General features: G+C 36.6%; 1 protein-coding gene and 1 pseudogene across 1 annotated transcript in view; one reads left to right on the plus strand and one right to left on the minus strand.

The window, feature by feature from the left end:
* ITGA4 (integrin subunit alpha 4) overlaps positions 1 to 22,899 on the plus strand; it is a 93,101-nt gene that overhangs the window by 47,105 nt on the left and 23,097 nt on the right. Inside the window, exons 12-17 of the mRNA XM_036743445.1 lie at positions 1,980 to 2,070; positions 3,257 to 3,302; positions 3,677 to 3,831; positions 8,191 to 8,345; positions 17,045 to 17,191; positions 21,597 to 21,673. Coding sequence (XP_036599340.1) covers positions 1,980 to 2,070; positions 3,257 to 3,302; positions 3,677 to 3,831; positions 8,191 to 8,345; positions 17,045 to 17,191; positions 21,597 to 21,673 — 671 coding nt within the window. The remainder of the gene's footprint in view (positions 1 to 1,979; positions 2,071 to 3,256; positions 3,303 to 3,676; positions 3,832 to 8,190; positions 8,346 to 17,044; positions 17,192 to 21,596; positions 21,674 to 22,899) is intronic.
* LOC118836095 lies at positions 16,045 to 16,437 on the minus strand (annotated as a pseudogene).

Genomic DNA, 22,899 nt, shown 5'->3' on the forward strand with positions numbered 1-22,899 from the left:
AAAGGTATGTTCTGTGAAGTTTGGATTCAGTCAAAGGGCTGCACTTGAGGACCTAGAGGGCCACATGTGGCCTTGAGGCTGCAGGTTCCCCAGTCCTGAAATCATCACAGTTTTAAGAATAGACTCTTCTACTTTGATTGTGGTTTCTCTTTAGGACTGATTAATTCTGGTTCCTCATAGAAAAAGCAGGACACATAGGTGATGCAGTGGTTAGAGTTCCAGCCCTGGTTACAGAAGGACCCGAGTTCAAATCAGGCCTCAAATATTTACTAGCTGTATGATTCTGGACAAGTCACTTAATCCTGTTTGCTTCAGTTTCCCTAAATGTAAAAATAATCTAGAGAAGGAAATGGCAAACTACTCTAGTATCTTTGCCAAGAAAACCTCAAATGGGGTCACAGAGAGTTGGACATAACTAATTGACTAAACAACAATAAAGAAAGCAGATCTTTATGTGTGGATTGTGTTAAGAGAAAATACTTATAATGCATTTAGTATTTTGTTAGCTAAGGGTTAAGGCAATTTAATACTTAGAATACTGGATAGACAGCTAGCTTTGGAGTCAGGAAGACTTGATTCAGGTCTTGCCTTTGTCACAAATTCTGCGTGAGCCCGGGTAAGTTACTCAACTGTTTAGTGACCTAGGAAACTCTCTGAAACTATAAGTTATAGGTGAGCTGCTGCTAATCTATGATAGCGGAAAGAATTTCCTTACCAGGAGCTCCCTGTGCTAATAAAGTACAGGTCTGAATCAAAAACATAGTTTAAAAAATCAAATTAATCAAAGAAATGTCCATTTACTGACATTCAGATACGATTTATTTATAAATTAAGAAATGGTCAATACTTAGGTGACTGGCCAAATATGCAGTAACCTTCAATAAGGTTTCATAATCCCTTATTTTATGTCCATATTTTGTAATTGCTTTTTTGAGGATGGATGAGGACATGAGCAAATGTCAGACTTTGAAAAAGTTGACTCACTCCAATTTGAAGAAGAAAGACTCACTCCAAGGATACAGAAGCTGCATTTGAGACTAAAGAGAAGTGTTTGATGTGTAGAATATTCAAATGCGGTCTTAGATTAAAGTAAATGATTTACTTCTATGTGTTGTTGTTCAGTCATATCAGTCGTGGCCAACTCTTCATGGCCCCATCTGGGATTTTTCTTGGTGGAGATACTGGAGAGGTTTGCCATTTCCTTCTCCACCTCATTTTACAGATGAGGAAATTGAGGCAAACAGGGTTAAGTGACTTGACTGATGTCATACAGCTAGTGTCGTGAAGATGAGTCTTCCTGACTCCAGGCCTGGCACTCTATCTACCATGTGACCTAGCTGCCATTACTATGTATACGTATGACCCAGTAAAGAGAGCATTTTTAATAACTGGGCTAATAGTCCATAGTTTATAATTCAGTATCTAGATATTGAAATGGGACATAAGAATTAATTTCTAGATATCATTTTTAGCACAGCTTGTTTTTGTCAGCATTTGGCAAAAACAGTCCAGCTAAATATGATGGTTATTAGCCAGATCTTAGGTAATAAAAATAATAATAATAGCTAACATTTGCATAGCTCCTACTGTGTGCCGGGCACTGTGCTAAGTTCTGTACAAATAACTCATTTGGTCAAGAGCCCTCTTATAGCTGCATTATTTTCAAACTGTTTAGCAAGTATGACTACTAAGGGGCATGTGGGGATAGGGTGGGGGTGGAACTGGCAAAAGGGCATCTGCTGAGAGTTCTGTACTCTGAAACTGCCCCTTTTCACATTTTTGGAAGAAAGCATTTTTTTCTTTGAATGAATATTGTGAATATTCGTTCTTTGTTACAAGATATGACCAAATTCCTGGATCTCGTGTCAATAAAAGTACAATGGAAAGAGGACATCTCAGAACCAGAATTAATTCATTATTTCCTTTTGGAAATGAGGTTTTCCAAAACATCTTCCCATGTAGTTTGCCTATTTTTACAGAGAATCCAAGGACTTCAGATCAGCCAGTCCTTAAGCATGTTTGGACAATCAATATCTGGAGGCATTGATGCAGATCATAATGGATACCCAGGTGAATGAAAATATTTGTTTTATACATGTAAATAAGATGGTAGAAGGTGTTTTTTCACAAAATGACACAAGACTCATCTGGAAAAACCTAGTCAACATTTTACCCACTTACAAAATTGAATTGCATTTAAAGAATGGGCCAGGTGTTTTCTCCAAAATAACTGAGCCTTTCTGGAGGAAGTCTAGCTTTCTCCTCAACTTGATTGTCTTCCCTGTCTCAGTGCAGTGGAAAGAGGATTGGTTTGGGATCGGGTGACCTGGGTTTCTGGTTCTCCCTGGTTCTCTCTTACGCCTTCTCTCCTTTTAGACAAGTCACTTAACTTTAAATCTTATTTTCCTTATCTAAAAAAATGAGGGAGGAGGATTAGATAATTTCTAAGGTCCCTTCCACTTTTAAATTCCAAGATCCTTTGAATCCTGGTACTATGTCTGTGTGTAGTGGATAGAGTACTGATCTTGGAAGCAAGGAAAACTCATCTTTCTGAGTTCAACTCCAGCCTTAGACACTTATTAGCTGTGTGACCCTGAGCAAGGCACTTAACCCAGCTTGCCTCAGTTTCTTCATCTGTAAAGTGAGCTGGAGAAGAAAGGGCAAACCACTCTAACAGCTTTGCCAAGAAAACTCCAAATGGGGTCATGAAGAGTTGGACATGCCTAAAACGACTGAACACCAGCAACTATGTCTGTGACCTTAGGGAATTCACCTAACTTTTCTGGGCTTCAGTGCCTCAACTATTAAATGATGGGATTAGACTAGATGATTCCTAAGGACTCTTCCAGCTTTAAATCTATGATCTATGGTCCTTTGGATAGTGGGTTGTGAAAGAACTAAAAAGAAGATATTAAAAGTTAGTACATCTTAATAAAAAGACATCAGGAAGAAAAGAGAGAATTCCTGTGTGGAAGCTTCTATCCCCATGGCTGAATATCAATTCAGTTTTAACAAGCTCTTCTCTGTATTTCAGATACTTAGCATGATAAGAATGTGGGTCATTCTAAATGAGCTGATTTAAGATAAACACGATAGATGTATTCTGAGATGTTAGCATATCACATCTAATTAATTATTTATTAGTGGTGTTTTGATACAGTGAAAAGGTGATGTGCTATCCAGTATTTATGGCTGAGAAGTAGTTCCTTTTGACTAATGGTGATCATCAATCTGTGTCCGTTTTTCCCCCTTCCAGATGTAGCAGTTGGTGCCTTTTGGTCTGATTCTGCTGTGGTGCTGAGGTAAGGCTGATACATTTCAGTGCTTAAAGACAATTGGGCTTAATTGTAAATGATGAGAGACAGTTTTTAAAATTAGCAAGGTGATTGTGATCTCCTAATGCTCTTTATGGTATTTTGAACTTTAGTCATTGACCTTGAAGATTTTTCACCAGAATTGTATGCTTAAATAAGTTAAAATATTTTAATGAATTTTTAAATGAATTGTTAACTTAGGTTCAGTTCATGAAGCAGTTGTCTATGTACATGCAGACATTGATAAAATAACTGCTTGATACTATGACCACCACTTTTTAAAGGCATAGGCATTAGTGGATCTCCTTAATGATAAATTATTCTATAATTAAAATTGTTTAATCATTATATTTCCTTTGTAGGACAAGGCCAGTCGTGATTGTTGAGGCTTCTTTAAAACATCCTGAAACAGTAAACCGGACTAAATATGAATGTATTGAAAATGGACAACCTTCTGTTTGTGTGGACCTGACCCTCTGCTTTTCATATAGGGGCCGAGAGGTCCCAGGCTATATTGGTAAGATTGGCTTTATCTATTTAGTGTATGAATATATGTAGTGCATGAATATATGCTTCTCACTGCACCACTTAAATATTTGCCAAATAATGTTGGTACTGATGTGTCAAGAATCCTTTGAGAGCAGACATTTAGTGACTATTATTCTTGAGCTGTGTCTTCTTCATCTACTTTCCGTACCCTTGTGAAGCAAATGGGTGGTGAGGAAGAGGATACTGTAGAGGTGCCATAGGTAGGGCCCAAAGAGAAGGTTGCTCTCACAAATATATTGTAGAACAACCAACTTTGAGGGTATCTGGAAAGTCCCATTTATAATCAAAAGATGCCACCAAAGCTTATTTATAGTAGGCTGCCATATTTTACCTCTATTGGGCTGGACTGAGAAGATGGATTGATGGAAACAAAGTGTTTTTTATAGGGGCCAGCCAGTTTTTATCATTGAAGCTTTGATGGGATGTAAGTTCAGAATAAAACTCTAATTTAAATAAGGAACAGCCTGCTTCTTAATGATTTATTATGACAACAAACCAGTTTCTGGGAGTAGGGCCAGTTACATTTTAAATAGCCAGTTCTCAGTTATATGTAGTAGTAGGAGAGCATTGATGTGAATAATCCAAAATGATGGATAATCCAAAAATCATTTATATTTGACTTTGAAATATGAGTTTCATAGATAATATTCTAGTACATAAAAATCTGATTATTTATGTTCCTTATTACTTTATATATAGGCCAGTTTGAATTATTTGAGAAGACGTGATAGGAGCAGCACTGTGTGTATGCATGTAAGCCTGTGTTTATACCAATAGTTGACAAATTTTCTAGTTCACATATAAGTAATTAAAGGTTGACAGTAAAAATCAAAGGCTACCATCCCAGCCCAAAGATCATCTTAAATTATAGATTACATGGAGTATGTGAGAGCAGAAAGAAGAACTAGAAACTATCCCCTTCAGCCTCTCTATTTTAGAGTTTAGAAAACAGACCCAGAGAGCTCAAATGACTGACCTAAAGCCACACAGCAAGTCAGTGGCAAAGCTAGAACCAGGAGCAGCCAACATTGACTGGCTGCTCAGTGACTACCTGCTATCGCTATAGATACAGCTAACATTAAATGAGATTGGTGATTAAGTATATAGTATTTGCGGAGTACTTAGTATAGTTCCTGGCATGCAGGAAACACTATATAAATGATTATTTCTTTCCTTTCCCTAACATATAGAAGGTCAGAACAACGAAAGCAACAAAACCTTAGTCAAAATTAAATTGTAACGGGAGTGAAATGAGGTAAGAATGATCCTCATACTTCAGACATATCTGCCACCTTGGTAGATCAGATGCAATGCAAGTAGTTGTCTGGAAACATCCCAATTCAGTACTTCTTGCTATGACTATCCAGCAGGAACATGGGGGAATTTCAGTAAAGGCTACATGAAGGAAGGAAAGGAGGAAGGGAGGGAGAGAGGGAGGGAGGAAGGAAGGAAGGAGGGAGGGAGAGAAACATTTGTTAATTGCCTACTACATGCCAAGCACTGCACTAAGTGCTTCATAAATATTATCTCATTTGATTTTCACAGGTAGGTCCTATTATTATATCCATTTTACAGTTGAGAAAACTGAGGCAAACAGAGGACAGGTTCCTTGTCAGGTTGTAGTCAGAACTGCCATTTAGAGGAGGTGGGTGGTCCTAGAGTAAATGACATAGCAATACATAAAAGCCACTTTATTGGATGTTAGATCCTGGTTGACTACATTTTATTTTTTTTCCTTTATGCGTTCTCTTTCTTTCCTTTGTACCCCTCTTTTACTATCAATAGAAAAGTGCTCCTAAATGCAGCCCAGAGATCTCACATACAACTCCTGCGTCTCATATATAACTCCTGCATTGCTGCAGGTACATCCTTTTCAAGCCTGAGAAGGTCTCCAAGGGAGACAATGCATGACAATACATGTTGAATAAAACTAGCACTTTTTGTGTCTTACTGGAAGCAGTTTGTTTTTTTCCTTCACTCCTTCTTTGCTACCATTTTACATTGAATGAATTGGTTCAATCTTATTCACCTACAAGAGCTTCCATTGAACTAAGATTTGGAAACTGTAGTTTTCGCCCAGAATTGCTTGGTCTCTGCTATTGTAACAGTAAATGCTGATTATACACCTCCTTTGGTAAACATCAGTTCTTGGAAAAAGTGGATGAAATGATTAAGTTACTTCTAAAAGATAAACTAACATTTTAGGAAATGTGTTAATTTTTTCAGACTCCCTTGAGGGAATGATAACTCAAGTGCATTAAATGGTACTGTAGTGAACTATAAGAGGTATTTCATCTCCTAAAGTGCCCAATTTCCACTCAATAGGATGATTTATTTAGTTTGGAAAGGTGATGACAGATCACTTTTACAGTTTACAGTTTGCAAAACATGCTATTTCTCTAGGGCACATCTGGCCTAGTAAAAATTAATAGAATGTATTTTATTTAGTTATTTATTATTTGTTTTTGTTCAAATTATAGCTGAAATTTTTTGGCGCTAAAACAAGATTTTTCTCATAATAGTTGAACCCATTTTCATAAGCAAATGGGTATCTTCTGTGCTTTGCTTAACATAATTTCTAATGTCATATTTTTTTTGCATTTGGACTCTCTCCTCTTTTTTAAAACTAATTTACTTATTTTTAGTTTTCAACATTCACTTTTGTAAGATTCTGAGTTCTAAATTCCCCCCCTCCCCTTCTACCTCCCCAATACACAGCATGCAATCTGATATAGGATGTGTGTGTGTGTGTATGTATGTATGTATGTATGTATGTATATATACGTATATATATGTATATGTGTGTGTGTGTGTATATAATCATATTGAATATATTTCCACAATTGTCATGTTATGAAAGAAGAATCAGAAGAAAAGGGAAAAAACATGAGAAAGAAAAAACAAGCAGAAAAGAAAATAGTATGCTTCGATCTGCATTCATACTCCATAATTCTTTCTCTGGATATGGCTAGCATTTTCTATCATGAGTCTTTTGGAACTGTGTTAGATCATTGCATTGCTGAGAAGAACTAAGTCTATCAAAGTTGGTCATCACACAATGTGGCTGTTACTGTGTAAAATGTTCTCCTGGTTCTGATCACTTCACTTAGCATCAGTTCATGTAGGTCTTTCCAGGTTTTTCTGAAATCCACCTGCTCATCATTTCTTATGGAACAATGATATTCCATTACATTCATATACCATAACTTGCTCAGCCATTCCCAAATTGATGAGTATCCCCTCAATTTCCAATTCTTTGCCACCACAAAAAGAGCTGCTATAAATATTTTTGTACATGTGGGTCCTTTTCCTTTTTTATGATCTCTTTGCGATACAGACCTAGCAATGGTATTGCTGAACAAAAGGATATGTATAGTTTTATAGCCCTTTGGGCTTAGTTCCAAATTGTTCTCCAGAATGGTTGGATCAGTTTACAGCTCCACTGACAATGCATTAGTGTTTCAATTTTCCCACATCTCCAACATTTATCATTTTCCTGTTTTGTCACGTTAGCCAATATGATAGGTGTGATGTGGTATCTCAGAGTTGTTTGGATTTCCATTTCTCTAATCAATAGTGATTTAGAGCATTTTTTCATATGACTATAGCTAGCTTTAATTTCTTCATCTGAAAACTGCCTGTTCATATCCTTTGACCATTAATCAATTGGAGAATGACTTGTATTCTTTTAAATTTGACTCAGTTCTCTATATATTTTAGAAATGAGGCCTTTATCAGAGACACTGGCTGTAAAAATTGTTTTTCACCTTTCTGCTTTTCTTCTAATCTTGCTTGCATTGGCTTTGTTTGTGCAAAATCTTTTTAATTTAATCTGATCAAAATTATCCATTTTTCATGTCATAATGTTCCCTGTCTCTTGTTTGATCATAAATTCTTCTGTTCTCCATAGATATGTTTGATCATAAATTCTTCTGTTCTCCATAGATCTGGCTGGTAAACTATTCCTTGCTCTCCTAATTTGCTTATAGTCTCACTATTTATGTCTAAATCATGTACCCATTTTGACCTCATCTTGGTTTATGGTGTAAGATGTTGGTCTATGGCTAGTTTCAAACAGTCATAATGTTTAATGAAACACTACCTTTAAACTTTCATATAAATAATTTTTTGTGTGCATTTTAACAATTTTTTTAAATCTTTCAATTGTTTTCAAAAGTCCATTTGATGAAGAATGTAAGATATTTATATAATGTCTAGTGGAACATTAAACAGCATTATTGTCAACAATAATAAAGTATATAGATTCCTTAATGTTAGTTCTTTTAGAGAATCAATAATCATGGCTATCCTTTCTTTGATGTTGCAGTTTTGCTTTATAATGTGAGCCTGGATGTGGGCAGAAAGGCTGAGACTCCATCAAGATTTTACTTTTCTTCTAATGGAACATCTGACGTGATTTCAGGAAGCATCAGTGTATCCAATCTTACAGAAAACTGCAAGAAGCATCAGGCATTTATGCGGGTAATGTGACCTATTTTCTATTACTAATAAACTATAAGCACAGTTATACCTCATCAAAATGATATCTGTTTTGTAGGATGTAATGCAGTGAAATTATTCTTCTCCGATAGGCTATAAGAGTGAAACTGTATCATGTGCACAATATAGTTGTATGTTATGTACACAAGATAACCCAGGCCTACTCATTAAAAATCCATCTTTCTGTCCCTTTTGTTTCATATGCATTATTCAGTGGAATAATATATGGTAAAGTACTTCATAAACTGTGAAGACTATGCAAATGTCAGGTTCTATAACTCTGGTCTGTGTGAATAAGGTTTACTGTATTACCCATCCAAGTAAACATCATTATAAGGGGTATCAGTCCTTTAGAACTCTTTCTGTTTGTAATTTCACTTTGTTTGTTCATAACCTTGCCTGGAGGTGTACAGAGTCCTTGACTCAGCTCAAGACTCAGAAACAGCCCAATGGAGGCAATTCTTTTCAATGTTTGTATTTGTTTCCTTGGGCCTCTGATGAAGCTATGGCCAGCAGAGCTGTTTGGGGATTGGTTCTTTGACTTCATGCCAGCATTGTCAATGTAGTCACTGGGCCTCGAACATTTGTAGCCAGTGCTTGTCACTGCCATGGTGGAGTCTGTAATACATTTCGAAAATGTAAACCATTATCTCTAAACTACTAATTGCAATTTTTTTTATATTAGTCGAACATCAGAATAGAAAGTATCACCTGTGTTTTGTTTTGTTTTGGTTTGGTTTTTCCATTAGAGAATGGTGCATCTATTGTCACATTATCTCTTGTAACACACACCAAATAGTTAAACTGTCCCCAGAAGCCCTTTCTAGGATTTCAAACACTAGCCTTGGTTTGAACTTAATTTTCTCTAAGATACTTATTCTAAACAAATGCAAACAAACAGAAAGAATCCAATATACTATTAAATGCTAAGAGCAGTAATCTCCATGGTATTTCCCTTAATGGTTTTTATTCTAGTACTAGTGCGAAGCTATTGGAGGGTAGAGCTCCAAAGGCCTAGGATGACATTAACCTAACAATCACTTGTATGTTGGGGATTAAGTAGGTTCTGTTTTTAATCCTTCATGGCCATAGTTTTTCAGAGCCTTAATCAGTTTTAGTGACAAATATTTGAGTTTGAAAAAAAAAAACTAAGGGAGAGGTTCAATATGCCATTTCGAGAGGACTGTGGTTTGAATTAGTGAACAAAAGGAACATTGAAAAAACTTCTTTCTCCACGTCCTCCTACCTGTCATGCTATTGTTCAGATGGGGAAAGATTCTTGGAATTTGTGTATGTACTTCAGAATGCATCTCTACTTAGGATCATAGGCAATCCATAGGTTCTCATATATCTTTACATGTATACTCATATCCTTAGCATAGGTTCTGAGTTGATGTGTCTTATCCAGGAGGAAAGAGAAAATGGCAAACTTTGGTGACCACAGTATTTTACTGGATACTCCCACCCCACATCTTTTATGTAATCTGTAAGATTAGCATCTCCTGAATTGCTTTCTCTTGTTCCCAATTAAAATTAGGTTGGAGAGGGCTCATTTTTATTCTATTATTTGAAGCAGTGAATGTATGTTTTGAAAATGGCATTGGCCTTTAAGATTTTCCAAAATGCAATCAAAAGAAGTGAATTCTGTCTTCATTTTTTATTCTAGGATGAAAGCTACAATTTTCCTGCAAATACAAAACTTTCATCTCTATTATAAGAGTTATATAAAGAAGATTAAATTTTACCAATTTGCTAAGGCCTATAAAACATTTGGAGTTAAAAGGTCATACATAGTGACTTGCTTTGAAATTAGTGGGATTATTAATTTTAAAGCTCCAGATGTTAGGGCTACCGGAATATTTGTATGCTGTAGATGAGCTTTTAACATAAGGAGAATTTCCCCCATGAGTCTGGAATGCTCATCAGTTAGTGTTGTCACATTCTTTGAAAGCACTTTCTCTCCCTAGCACACTCCTTCATTGGATCCCCAAGGTTTCATAGGACAGAGTCAATTGCATTTTAGACTTCCCATTTTATGAAATCATTCCACAGCCCAGTTTAATTTTGGTAAATCAGAAGATTGCTTTGTTAATTGATTATAGGGTTTGGAACTGTTTAGCTAACTCTGGGCAATAGAATGCTACATGAGAATTTTGATGAGTAAAATTTCATTGCACATTCTGATAGAAGCACTAAAATATTCAAAATACTTGGTGAGGCTGTTTTCTATACTGCATGGAGAAATTAATTTTCCTTCTTCCCAGTAGAATTTCTGCTGAGGATATTGGGGATTTCTTTGGACCAGGTATGCCTACCAATTTACCCACCTGCTACTCAATCAAATCAGTGGAGTGGGTACTCTTCATATTAATCAGAAGAGCATGGCTTCTTTTCTCTTATATAGGAACAGCTGTCTCTCCCCCTCCCTTATTTCCTAGACAGAGGCACATGGACTGCTGAAAATAAGATTTTATTGGCTTGATCCTGTTAGTCTACAGATCTCTCAAATCTAGCTTCTGCAGGTTTTAGCTAATTTCAATTATATACATCTACCCTTATTAAAGTAAGCAATTGTAGTAAGCAATAGTAAGCCATTTTTGTTAGAAAATGTATATGGTATGAAGAAGAAAATCTTCACCATCAGCTTCTCTCGACTTTTTTAAGAACAAACTAGACTAATATATTTAATATATGTTTACACATTTCTCCTGAAATAGCAGCATAGGCTAATTTCATATCAGCATTGCTTCTGCTGGTGTCAATGCCTATCCTGTTATTCTGTAGTTAATTCTTTAGTTTGTATGTCTTATGTTCCCTTTTAGATTTTAAGTAGGTAACTAATCAATGTTTATTGTAAGCAATTTGTTTAGAGTACTCATCAAGTCTAAGCCCAGAGCTGCCAGATTAGTCAAATGAGTAAGACATATATCATTGTTATAGCAATGTTTATTTCTTCCATGGTGTTTTCTAATCCTGGGAAGGTTAACTAAGGGATGAACTGGTAAATGTTTAACAACCAGCTCTCCAGGGGAAAAAAGCATACATGAAACATTTTTAAGTTTAATCTTCAACATTAACATTTTTCTCTCACTTTCCTAACTCTAGGCTAGAGTCTCCCAGTGCAGCTTTCATTCCCCTTTGCTGGCTCAGCTCTGAGTCCTTTACTGAGCATCTTCTCTTCCCCCCTTGCCCTGCTCCCCAAAAACAACCAGCCCAAACTCTGCTGGTACTGCCTCAGTTGTGCTTGACTCCAAGCTTACAGGAATCTCAGGCCCTCTTAGAATGTAAAGAAACAATGTGAACTCCCTTTTCCAGAAGCTCCCAAAGCTATTTCTCCCTGTACCAGCAGAGATGTCTTCAAAAGCTTGCTGTTCTATCAGCCTCTTCTTAGAGTGAGCTGGCAGTATCTACTCATTGGCTTTCTCATCTTTGTAATATATTAAAATCATGAAAGAGAATGTGGTGTAGTGGAAAGAGAGCTGGCCTAAGAACCAGAAAACTCTGAGTTTGAATCCTGCTTCTGACACATTCTGTGTATGTGACCTTGGGCAAGTCACTCAACTTCTAAGACTATTGAAGGTTCAGGGACCAACTTGCCTTAGTAGAAGGGAACTCCCTAACACACATGAAATCACAGGTTTGATTAAAGAAAAATTTTGGTGCTGGACTAGGTGGCATGGTGGACAGAGTGCTGGCCTGGAGTCAAGAAGATTAATTTTCATAAGTTCAAATCTGGCCTCAGACATTTAGCAGCTGTTTGACCTGGCCAAGTCACTTAACCTGTTTGCCTCAGTTTCTGTATCTATAAAATGAGCTGGAGAAGGAAATGTTGGACTACTCCAAGAAAAAGTCAGACACAGCTGAAAATGACTGAACAACAAAAATTCCTGATGATCTGATGGTATAATGTAATAATAGTCACTTACTAAAAGTTCTTGTAGAATTGAAGTGAACAAAGACATCATGGTGAGGTGGGAAAGGGTTCTGGAGTTGGAAGTCGATAAAACCCAACTTTGAATCTTGCCTCTTGACACTACTTCTCTGTGTCAATTTCCCTATCTTTAAAATGGGGAAACTAACTTTACCTTGCATGGTCATTGTGAGGAGCAAATGAAATAAAGCACATTGGAAAACCTTAAAGTGCTATTAACATTACAGTTCTACATTACTAAAACGATGCATGGGAATTCAGATACCAGACCTGTAGTCAGCTGTCACTGCCCCCCACCGGTAGCTCACCACTTGACCAAATTAGGAGAATACTTGTTTACAATGGGATTCCCTGCAAATGCAAAGTACGTGTAAACTAAACAGAAAGATTAAAAAGACAGTGGGGCTTTTTTGACTCATGTGTCAATTGCCACGGCTGTAGTGTGCATCATCTTAGGTAATTGTCCATAAAAATGTAGCATAGCACTTTTGTTGCTTTTAATACAGATATTGCCCTAGCAATTCAACTTCTTTTTCCTCCAAAATCTTAATTAGTAATCTGAAGACATGTTTTGATACTGAAGCTTCATTCCTTACATAGAACTGTTAAAGTTAAGTAAGTGTGACTGTCTGTTGAGTAAAGTCCCCGCAAGAGTGCATGTGCATTTTTTCTATATTGTGAGAAAAGAATAATTAATAGCTAATTAGGATAATGGAAGTAATATACAGCAGATGCAGAGAAGACCTTGTGGAAAATTAGTATGAATTAGATCACATGTGATTTGGTCAAAGCAAGCTAGTTGAAAAGAATTAAAGCAATGGACACGTGAAGGGACAGTCAGTGACTGTCTATCTCTCACACCTGGGGAATAATTTAATCAAGTTTGCTATTGTAAAATTCAGTGCTTCAAGCTGTTCCGTTTTCACAAGTAGATAACTTGGGATTTGGACCTTGATTTGCAGCATTCTTGTATAGTCAAGGTTTTGTGTTGAAATTATCACTTGTGGAGTGGCGTAACAAAATCATATATATATATATATATATATATATATATATATATATACACACACATATGTATATATACACATACATAAATACACATATGTGTAGATATATGTGTGTGTGTATATATATATATATATATACATAGAGAGAGAGAGAGAGACAGAGACAGAGACAGAGACAGAGATAGGTGGATGCATGGATGGATGAAAATCTGGCCTACTGACACTAGTCTAAGAGAAGTTTATGCCCTAGTAAAATGACATGAATTTATGTCATTCCTCTGAAGAGTTCCCCTAGTATAAATGTTAACCCCAATTACATTTTCAGAAACTATGTAGTCTACTGAAAGCCCCCGAGCCCATTTTCTTTAATGTTCCATGTGGGCTTTATTGAACTGCCCTCTTTTTTTATTAGATCCACTTTTGAAATTAGAAACCTATAGTTCTCACTTGATTAAAAAAATGTATTTTAGAAGTAGAGGGTCAGAATAGGCATTTAAATTTAATTTGCAACTATAGTAAAGGCAGCCAAATCTGTGACCAGTTCTATAAACATATTACAATAGCAATAATTCTAATTTTAGTAACATAGTAACTATTCTAAAGCAAAGAAGAGTTAGAAAGATTGTATATTACTTACCACGCTCCCATGGAAGCTGGCTATAGATATATGTCCTTGTTGATTTATAACTTCCCTTTCCATGCTTTGGGAGCATTTGTATTTTTAACTCGGGTTGTGTTTTATTAAATTTAGGAACACTCATAGTTGGGTTTTAGACTTATGATCCATGGGTCTGTATATCAAACATCTGATTAAATTGGTAATTTACTTCAATTGAAATCATCTGCCCAAATTTCTTAATTAGGAATTCAAATACTTAATATTCATATGGATCTGTGAAGTCATCAATGTGGGTATTCCCTCCAGATGGCAGCCCATCCATATCTACCTGTCCTCTGTGATTCTTGTCTTTAGACTCTAATAATTTCACCACAGCAGATCCACCCAAAGTACTGGTGCTTTCACTTGATTTTTCGTGACATTGTGAGGATTTCTGTGGAGTATTAGGACAGTCTATAAGTCATCATTTGCTGCTACCATGTGACCAGCTCATCTTCTTTGTTATTCATACATTTCCTTGATGGCATCCTTTGCTCTGGTTCTCCTTTGTAATTTTTTTATTTATTTTTTCAATTATAAATTGCTGCAATACTTTCTATAGGCATACCTCCTCATTTAAAATGTTTAGCCTTATTCTAGGCCTTGTTAGATTTTGTTTTAATGTATCCATTGAAATTCAATGTGATATAGCTTATTCAAACCCACCCTTGCCCTTTGGGTGATACTCATTTTGAGTTCTTGAGAGTCTGTAATATTCTATGACCCACAGCCATAGAATACTAGTGGAATATTGAGATACAGAAAAAATGTTTTTGTTTCAAGGAGATGTTTGGTACAAGTAAAATAACTTTTGAATTTTCCAAAGTCAATCTGTATGTTAGCTTTCTTCTATTCATTTCTGGCCCAATTCACAGTGTCTGTTTGTCTAACTGGCTGTCATGGTCTAGATAACTGGAATTCTTCATCCATTTTGTTTTTCCAGTATGGATAGTTAGAATCTTTTTGAGTGTTTAAATATGGATGCCATCTAGGAGACTCAACAATATTCTAGGGTTTGATGCATTTAGTAAAATGTCCTCCTCAAACAGAAGCATCAGGAACATCCAGAGGACTCACAATCTATAAGGAATTCCCTTTGGACTTGAACTTAGAATAGACTATATTAATTCAGTCCTTTTTAGAGGAAAAGAATGCATAACCTGATTGTGGTCTTGATGCTTCAAGGAACTCTCACTGATTTCAAGGGAGGTCATTTAATGAATCCAACAAGGCTTAGAGAAAGATTGGACATTTCTTTAGTTTATCAGTTAAGAATTTTGGATATTTTAAAACAGAGGATGCCTTTACCCATTGAAATAATTCAGTGTAATAGGCAACAGTGGCCCTTCAGAAGCAACTTAATTTTCTATAAAATCAAACAATCCAATCAGATTGGTATACCTATAAATAAAACCATGTTCTCCACTCCCTCAAATTCATATTCTATGTGGTGCCATGGATGCTCTTCTCTAGGTGGCATAGAATAATGGAAAGAGTATTAGAATTGGAATGGAGAATTGACATGGAATTCTACTTAAGCAAATCATTTGTAATCCTCTGGAAAAGAGGAAACACCTTTAGAAAGATGGATCACCCAATCCATCTGTCCAGTTTTGCAGTAGTATTTTTCTATGGAAAGGGAAATTATATATGAATTGGCATAATCCCTTTTTGTTAAGAAAATTTTCATAGTTTTGTTTTATAATGAGGCATTGGAACATCTGAACAAATCGATGTCTAGGCTGTAGACACAGCTGCTGCTTACTTCTTTAATTCTTTGGGTTACTAGAGCAACTTAAAAGTACATTAAAACAAAAAGACAACCCTTTATATTACTTAGCCTTTCTAAAGTATTGCTGGTACAACACAAAGTTCTCCTGTCAGCTAGTGTAACTTAACATCTTGCATAACACACTTAAATAGTGATGCCACCACCACCACCACCAGGGTGTCTACCCGTGGCCTTGCAGACTTGTGTATGATATTTGGAGTGTTTTAAAGGGTTTAGGGAGAGAGTTAGTGTGTGAATAGTATTAGGAAGAGGGGAGAGAAAGAAACATTGTGGGTGCCTGGAGAAAAGAGGGCTTAGCCAAAGTTACACAGCACTAGTTTGAACATGTTCTTGGTGCAGACCCAAGCATCATTGACATTCATTAATAGAAATATTTGGAATGAAAAAATAGGAATCCCTTGATGGTTCTCATCAAACTTTAGCTGTCCCACGACCATACTGAGTATTCAACTCTCAGGGGTGGGCTAGTGGTCCTGTGCCATGACACAGTGTTGTATTTGCTAAAATGGAAGGCTAAATAATTTCTCCATGATGGCTGCTTTGTTTTGGAATTTCTGCCCTTCTCATGAAAGGCAAGATACATAAATGTATGTTGCTCCCAATTAGGTGCCATCAATATCAAGTAATGTGTAGTAATGTTGCACAAAGATGGATCCAATATGCTCCCAGATCATCTTGCTCCCCATTTTGGATCCTCACCCAGCAGGAGAACCTGATGGGCTAGCGTAATGGTAGCAGTGGTGGTAGCAGCAACTGAACACATTCCTGGACTAACTGTCCCCCTGAATGATATAATCTCTAATTTTGAATCCATAAATTTTGTTTCGTTATATTTGTTTTTGAAACTAGGCCTAGCCCAGCCTGGAAGTGCAGCAACCACTCATGGATTCAGTACCACTACTGGTTAGCAATGGAGCTTTGACCTGCTCCATTTCTGACATACACATCTTTGTTCCTTCTTGGGCAGCCTGGTGGTCCCCCTAATCCCAGTGGCTTAATGTATTGATGTTGGGCTTAGTGTAGACAGCCTATCAACTTTAATCCACTGCTGCTCAGATTTCCCAACATAGTATTCACTAGCCTCAGCCTACCTCAGTAGCATGGATTACAGTGTGCCTGACCATAGTGATGTTAAAAAAAAGTCTTGGGAAAAGAAATAGAAAGAAAATATCTGGGTTCCCTGTATTCTGCTATTGACCTTTTGTATAGGAAAAAGGTACTTGTGGTTTGAGTTTTCTATTGTGTTTGTATGCTTCCTAAGTGAGTAATTAATAAAATTTCCAATTTTCTTAGAAAGATGTAAGGGACATCCTTACTCCAATTCATATTGAAGCAGCTTATCACCTTGGGCATCATGTGATCAGTAAAAGCAACACTGAATTTTCACCACTTCAACCAATTCTTCAGAGGAAGAAAGAAAAAGACATAATTAAAGAAAAGGTGGGAACGTTTTCCTTTATATTGATTTTTTAGTTGAGACTTTTAGAAATTTCATGTAACATAAAATAATGAAGAATTCTTTTATATAAGTTCTTCCTTTAAAAAATCTGTACATAGTAATTCATGTCTTGCCTTTTTACTGACGGCTGTTCTTACAAAAAACATAGATACAAAAATAGATGTTTACAGGTACTACTTTAAATTTTCCTTTTCCCTTTTTTATGCCTGTCCTATTCCTATCTCCTTTTTATGTGGTATTGAATTAATTTTTTAAAAATACATTAAATATATGATATGTGTATGGCAGTTTTCTATTCATTCCTATGAAGAAAAGGTTAAAAAAATCAAAGTGACACCTTTTATGTGTTAGAATCGTTTGCTTACACAAACTGCCATGAGCTCACGCACACAATATACCTAGGGACATAATCTGCTCTGGGTTAACAGACCCCTTTTTGGGTTCTATCACTTTATGTAGTCATATGATTTTGGTACTCAGTAATTCCTGTTTTTCAGTTTCATATTGTGATTCCCATCTCCATCTCTGTAGAAATTGCTTTTTAAAATGAGTCTAATGTTAAGTTCCCTACATTCATTGCTTACCCTAGTTTGTACCATGAACAATGTCTTTATTGGTCATAATCATTTAATTTAAGCCTTTACACTTCAACTGCAGAAAGATACAGTCAGGTGAATATATTTGGGCAGAATAATGACCTTAATTGTAACATTATTCGTGGTACAAGAATCAAAGAATTTGAGGCACCCCAAGGGGTTGTATAGCCTATATTTATCCCCAGTTGCCAATGCCAAAAAACAACAGCATGTCATCATAGGTTATTTTAGAGCTGGAAAGCACTTTAGAGATCATAGAGTTCAACACCTTCATTTTACAATAAAAGGATATTGAGATCCAGAGAGGGTAACTTACTTGCCCACTATCTGAGGAGACATTTGAATGTGAGACTGTCTGGCTACAAGCTCAACCTAATAAAGTACACTGTTACTGAAACAATGTGACAAGGAAAGGTAAAAACTCAGGACAAAGTCTTTTCTCTCTCAATAAAGATTAAATTCCTTAAGGGAAAGGTACAAGTTTTGTTTTAATTTGTATCCCTATTGCTCAGCCCAGTGGTAAGTACTTAATAGTATTGACTTGAATTAAAAACAAACAAGCAAAAAAAAAACCTTCCATGGTGATAATCCCTTCACTTCTGTTGGCTACTTCTTTTTACCTTTTAAGGCTAATTTAGAGTTGCTTTATCATTAACATAAAACTTGTGTTGGAAATACAAGTAACAAAGCACTAGAAATTTTTGTTTTGTTTATGTTCCTATTATATATATCCTGTGTTATTAGCAAGCAGAATTTGTGAGCAATTAAATATTCAGAAAATGCAGCTTGACCTCTACCTGTGTTGCATGGATGGTTGGCTTTAGTGCTTTGTTCTCAAAGAGGACCAAAATGATATCACTATGCTAGAGTCAAGTTTCAATACATCCAACTGTGGCTGATCAGACCAATAAGAGCTCGGAATGCTCTACCACAGGTTGGGTACAAATAGTCCATGTGAACATTTGGGGTGCATACTCCAAATTTGCACATCTTGCATTTCCTTTGAGCTGTTTCAATTCTGCTTTGCTCATAGAGCACAGCACCTTCTCTGATGTGGGCACACCATGCTGAATGGTCCTGTGCCATTGTTTCCTATGTCACATAATCAATTCCAAATTGATTGTCTCCCATGTCACACAATCAATTACACCATTCCATGGCGTTTACTGCCCAGCAACTCCAGGAGAAATGCCAGGGGCAGAACAGAAGTCTCTGCACATCGTTTGTAGATCTGACCAAGGCATTCGATGCTGTTAGTCGTGAGGACTTATAGAAAATTATGTCAAAATTTGGTTGCCTGGAGTTCATCAGCATTGTATACCAATTTCATGATGGCAGGCTTTTCCGGGTTCTAGATAATGGACAGTACTCTCATGCCTTCCCAGTCACCAGTGGAGTGAAACAAGGCTGTGTGCTCTCTCCCATGGTTTTTAGCATGATATTTTCAGCCATGTCAAATGATTTCAATGAGGATGAGTTTTTCTGTGTTGCAGTGGAGAGCATAGGTAGGGTACTTTCCATTATACCAACATTTTGTCTCTACATAACTATATTTCTTTTCACTTTTCCTCCAATACTCTCCTTACTTTTTTGTGTTTTCTGCCTTCAATCCCCCCATGTTCCTAGTCTTCTTACTTGTTACACTCCAATCTCCCTTCCCCCAACTTGAACATACTTACTTTATGATTGAGTGACATGGCTTCCTTGCTGTTCCTCACATTAGACACTCCTCTTGACTCCAAGCATTTTCATTGTCTGTCCTCCATGCCTGAAATTCCCTCTTTATCTCCACTTCTTGGCTTCTCTGGCTCCCTTCAAATCCCAGCCAAAATCACACCTTGTGTGAGAAGTCTCTGACACTTCCCTTTAATTCTAGTACCTTCCTTCTGTTGATTATTCCCAATTTATCTTGCATGTTGCTTGTTTGTGCATAATTTTTTGCATGTTATCTCCTCCACTAAACTGTCAGTTCCTTGAGAGCATGGGTTATCTTTTTATTTGTATGTCCAGCATTTACATAGAAATTAGCTCATAGAGGTCACTTAATAAGTGTGCATTGACTAACTGAACTATCAGTCAGGTAGAACAGAACTGCAGCAGATAAAAGAATTCATTGGGAAGTAGATTATAAATTACTGTACGGTACATTAATTTCACTTTTTTTTCTTGACCTATTACCAACTTCTGTTTTCCTCTAACAAATAAGTATAAATCCCTTCCCAAATTGAAATATATGTAGAATCACAGCATTTCTGGTTGCGAAGGCACTCTGAGGCTATCTGGTCTTATTTATAATTGAACTATGATTCCCTCTGCAACATACCCCATGAGCCTTTGCTTGAAGGCATCCAGTGAGCAGGGATGCACGACCATCCTGAGGCAGCCCCCTCCACTTGATAGCTTGAATTACTAGTAATATTCTTCTTTCATGTTGCCCAAATTGACGTTTTCCACCTCATTACCATTGATGGTATTTTTGCCTTCCAAGGCTAAGCCAAAAAGTCTAATCCTACTTCCTCATCCTTGAAGCCACCTGTCGTGTCCCTTCTATATATTCTTCTTTCCAAGCTAAGCCTCCCTATTGACCTGGCCTATTCCATATGATCTGAATTCCTGGCCCTTTTCCTTCTTTTCCTGGTTCTTTCCTCGGAATACCCTTCATCTTCTAAAAATGCAGTGAGCAGGAGTGAATTAAATAATCTAAAACAAAACAAAAAGTATTTATTAAGCACCTATTATGTGCCAGGCACTCTGCTGAGCACTTTGCAAATATCTCATTTGATCTTTACAACCATCCTAGGAGATAGGTGTATTTATTAGCCTCATCTTTCAGTTGAGGAAAATGAGGCAGATGTTGGTGAAGTGTCTTACATACATACACTAATATCTGAGGCTGGATTCAAACCAAAGTCTTCCTGATTGTCAGGCCTAGTATTCCATCTAGTGTCCCCTACCTACCTATAATGTATCTTCTGACCAGGATAAAGCACAATAGTATTCTCAGTCCTTCTTAATCCCTCTCCTAGATTAAGATGTATTAGTTCACCACATACATACACATGCACACATCAAAAGTAGAAATGGGAAAATTATAAAAAAAACAAACAAACATGGTTTGAAAGAAGAGGTAAGAGGAAACACTCCCACCTCATTTCTTCCCAGAAGTGGGAGCTCCACAAGTGTACATTGCACATGGTTTTAGACTTTTTCCATTATATTGATCAGTTACACTGATTTTTTTTCTTTTTTGTCTTTAAAATGCTATTGTTATATGAGATCGCTCTATGGAAGGGGGAAGAGGAAGGATACTGGGGAAAATTATGGTAATATAAAAATAGACATTAATAAAAACTGATTTTACAAGATTATATTGGCTCTCCTGAATGCTGTGTCACAGTGTTGACTATGAGTTTGCAGCATGCTAAAATCTTAATATCTTTTGATGAATCAGCATCTAGTCATACCAATCTTTTTGCATTACTTAAGTTTAAGGTTACTGTTATTCCTCTCAAATTTCACTTTACTCAATTTGACTCAATGTTCTAGCCCCGTCAATGTTTAGTGTTTTTGTTTGTTTTTGTTTTGCTCATGAACAGTATTCGCTATGGCTCCCAGCCTGAGACATTTGGTACATTTCTTAAGTGTGCCATTTATACTTTTTGCCAAGTCATTGATTAAAATTTAAAAAAATTAAATAGCATTAGGTCAAGCACTGATCTCTAGGTACTTTATTGAAGACCCCAAAATTGCTATCTGGCCATTAATTGTTTCTCTGATATTGTCTTTTCAGATAACCTTTGCAAGGTTTTGTAGCCGTGAAAATTGTTCTGCTAATTTACAAGTGTCTGCAAAAATTGGATTTCCAAAGTAAGTATTATAAGTTGATCACTGTCAGGGTTTGAAGTGTTTTGACTAAATAAATATTTTGGATAATTCCACACCAAAATTACAAATTTTCTAAAGACTTAGGATACGCAAAAGCACTATGTAATATGGCCATTTGGTTTTGGTCATATCAAGTACCTACTGTGTGCCAGGCCTGTGCTGGGGACACAGAAAAAAATATAAGACAGTCTTTGCTCCTGAGGAACTCTCAGTATAATTGAGAAGACAATCAACAAACCACCGTGTATAAGCAAGGTATTTGTTGTTACGGATGTTCAGTTGTTTCAGTTATGTGTGAGTCTTCGTGATCCCACTTGGGGTTTTCTTGGCAAAGATACTGGAGTAGTTAGCTATTTCTTTCTTCATCTCATTTTACGGATGAGGCAACTGAGGCAAACAGGGTTAAGTGACTTGCCCAGGCATCACATTCTTAGTAAGGGGCTGAGACCAGATTTCAACTCAACAAGGATGAATCTTTGTGATTCCAGGCAGGCTTGGTACTCTATCCACTGTGCCACCTAGATCCTCAAGCAAGATACAGAGAGTGTAAGTTGGAGATACTCAACAAAGGGAATATGTTAGCACTAAAGGGGATTGAGAAAAGTAGAACTTTAGCTAGGACTGCAGTGTCAGGGTCACTGTCATGCTGAGTGTCATGACACTGTCAATATTCAAAAGTGCCTATAAATAGACTGAGTGGCAAAGTTTAGTTTTGATTTTCCATAGAACAGTTAAACAGTAAAGGCCATAGTGTAGTGGAAATAATACTGGCCTAGGAACTAGGAGGACTTTCTCAGTCCAGTGGTGTCACCAAATAGCTGTGTGCCCTTGGACAAATCACTTCTTAGTTTGTTTATAACATGAGAGCATCATATTAAATAATCTCTTCTGGTTCTAATGTTCTGTGATCCTGAATCCCTATTGAATTAGTTGTGAATTGCAATCAAGATTAATTGCTTGGCTTATCTAAGTAGCTGGTCAAAGGTATTTTCTAAGATATTCATACTTTTAGAGTTTTTCCGTAGCAGTGTAGTAATAGTATTTATCTGTGGATAATTATGTGGCAAGCCCATTTTACATCTTTATATATAACATGGCCTCAGTGTTTCCTCTGGATTGTTGTGAATATGGCACCAAGCAAGTTAAAACACAGTACCCTCCATTCATCCGGGTCACACAGCCTTACCTCAGATTGTTTCCAACATTTT

This window comes from Trichosurus vulpecula, chromosome 2 (assembly GCF_011100635.1).
Source record: "Trichosurus vulpecula isolate mTriVul1 chromosome 2, mTriVul1.pri, whole genome shotgun sequence".
In the NCBI taxonomy this organism is placed as follows: Eukaryota; Metazoa; Chordata; class Mammalia; order Diprotodontia; family Phalangeridae; genus Trichosurus; species Trichosurus vulpecula.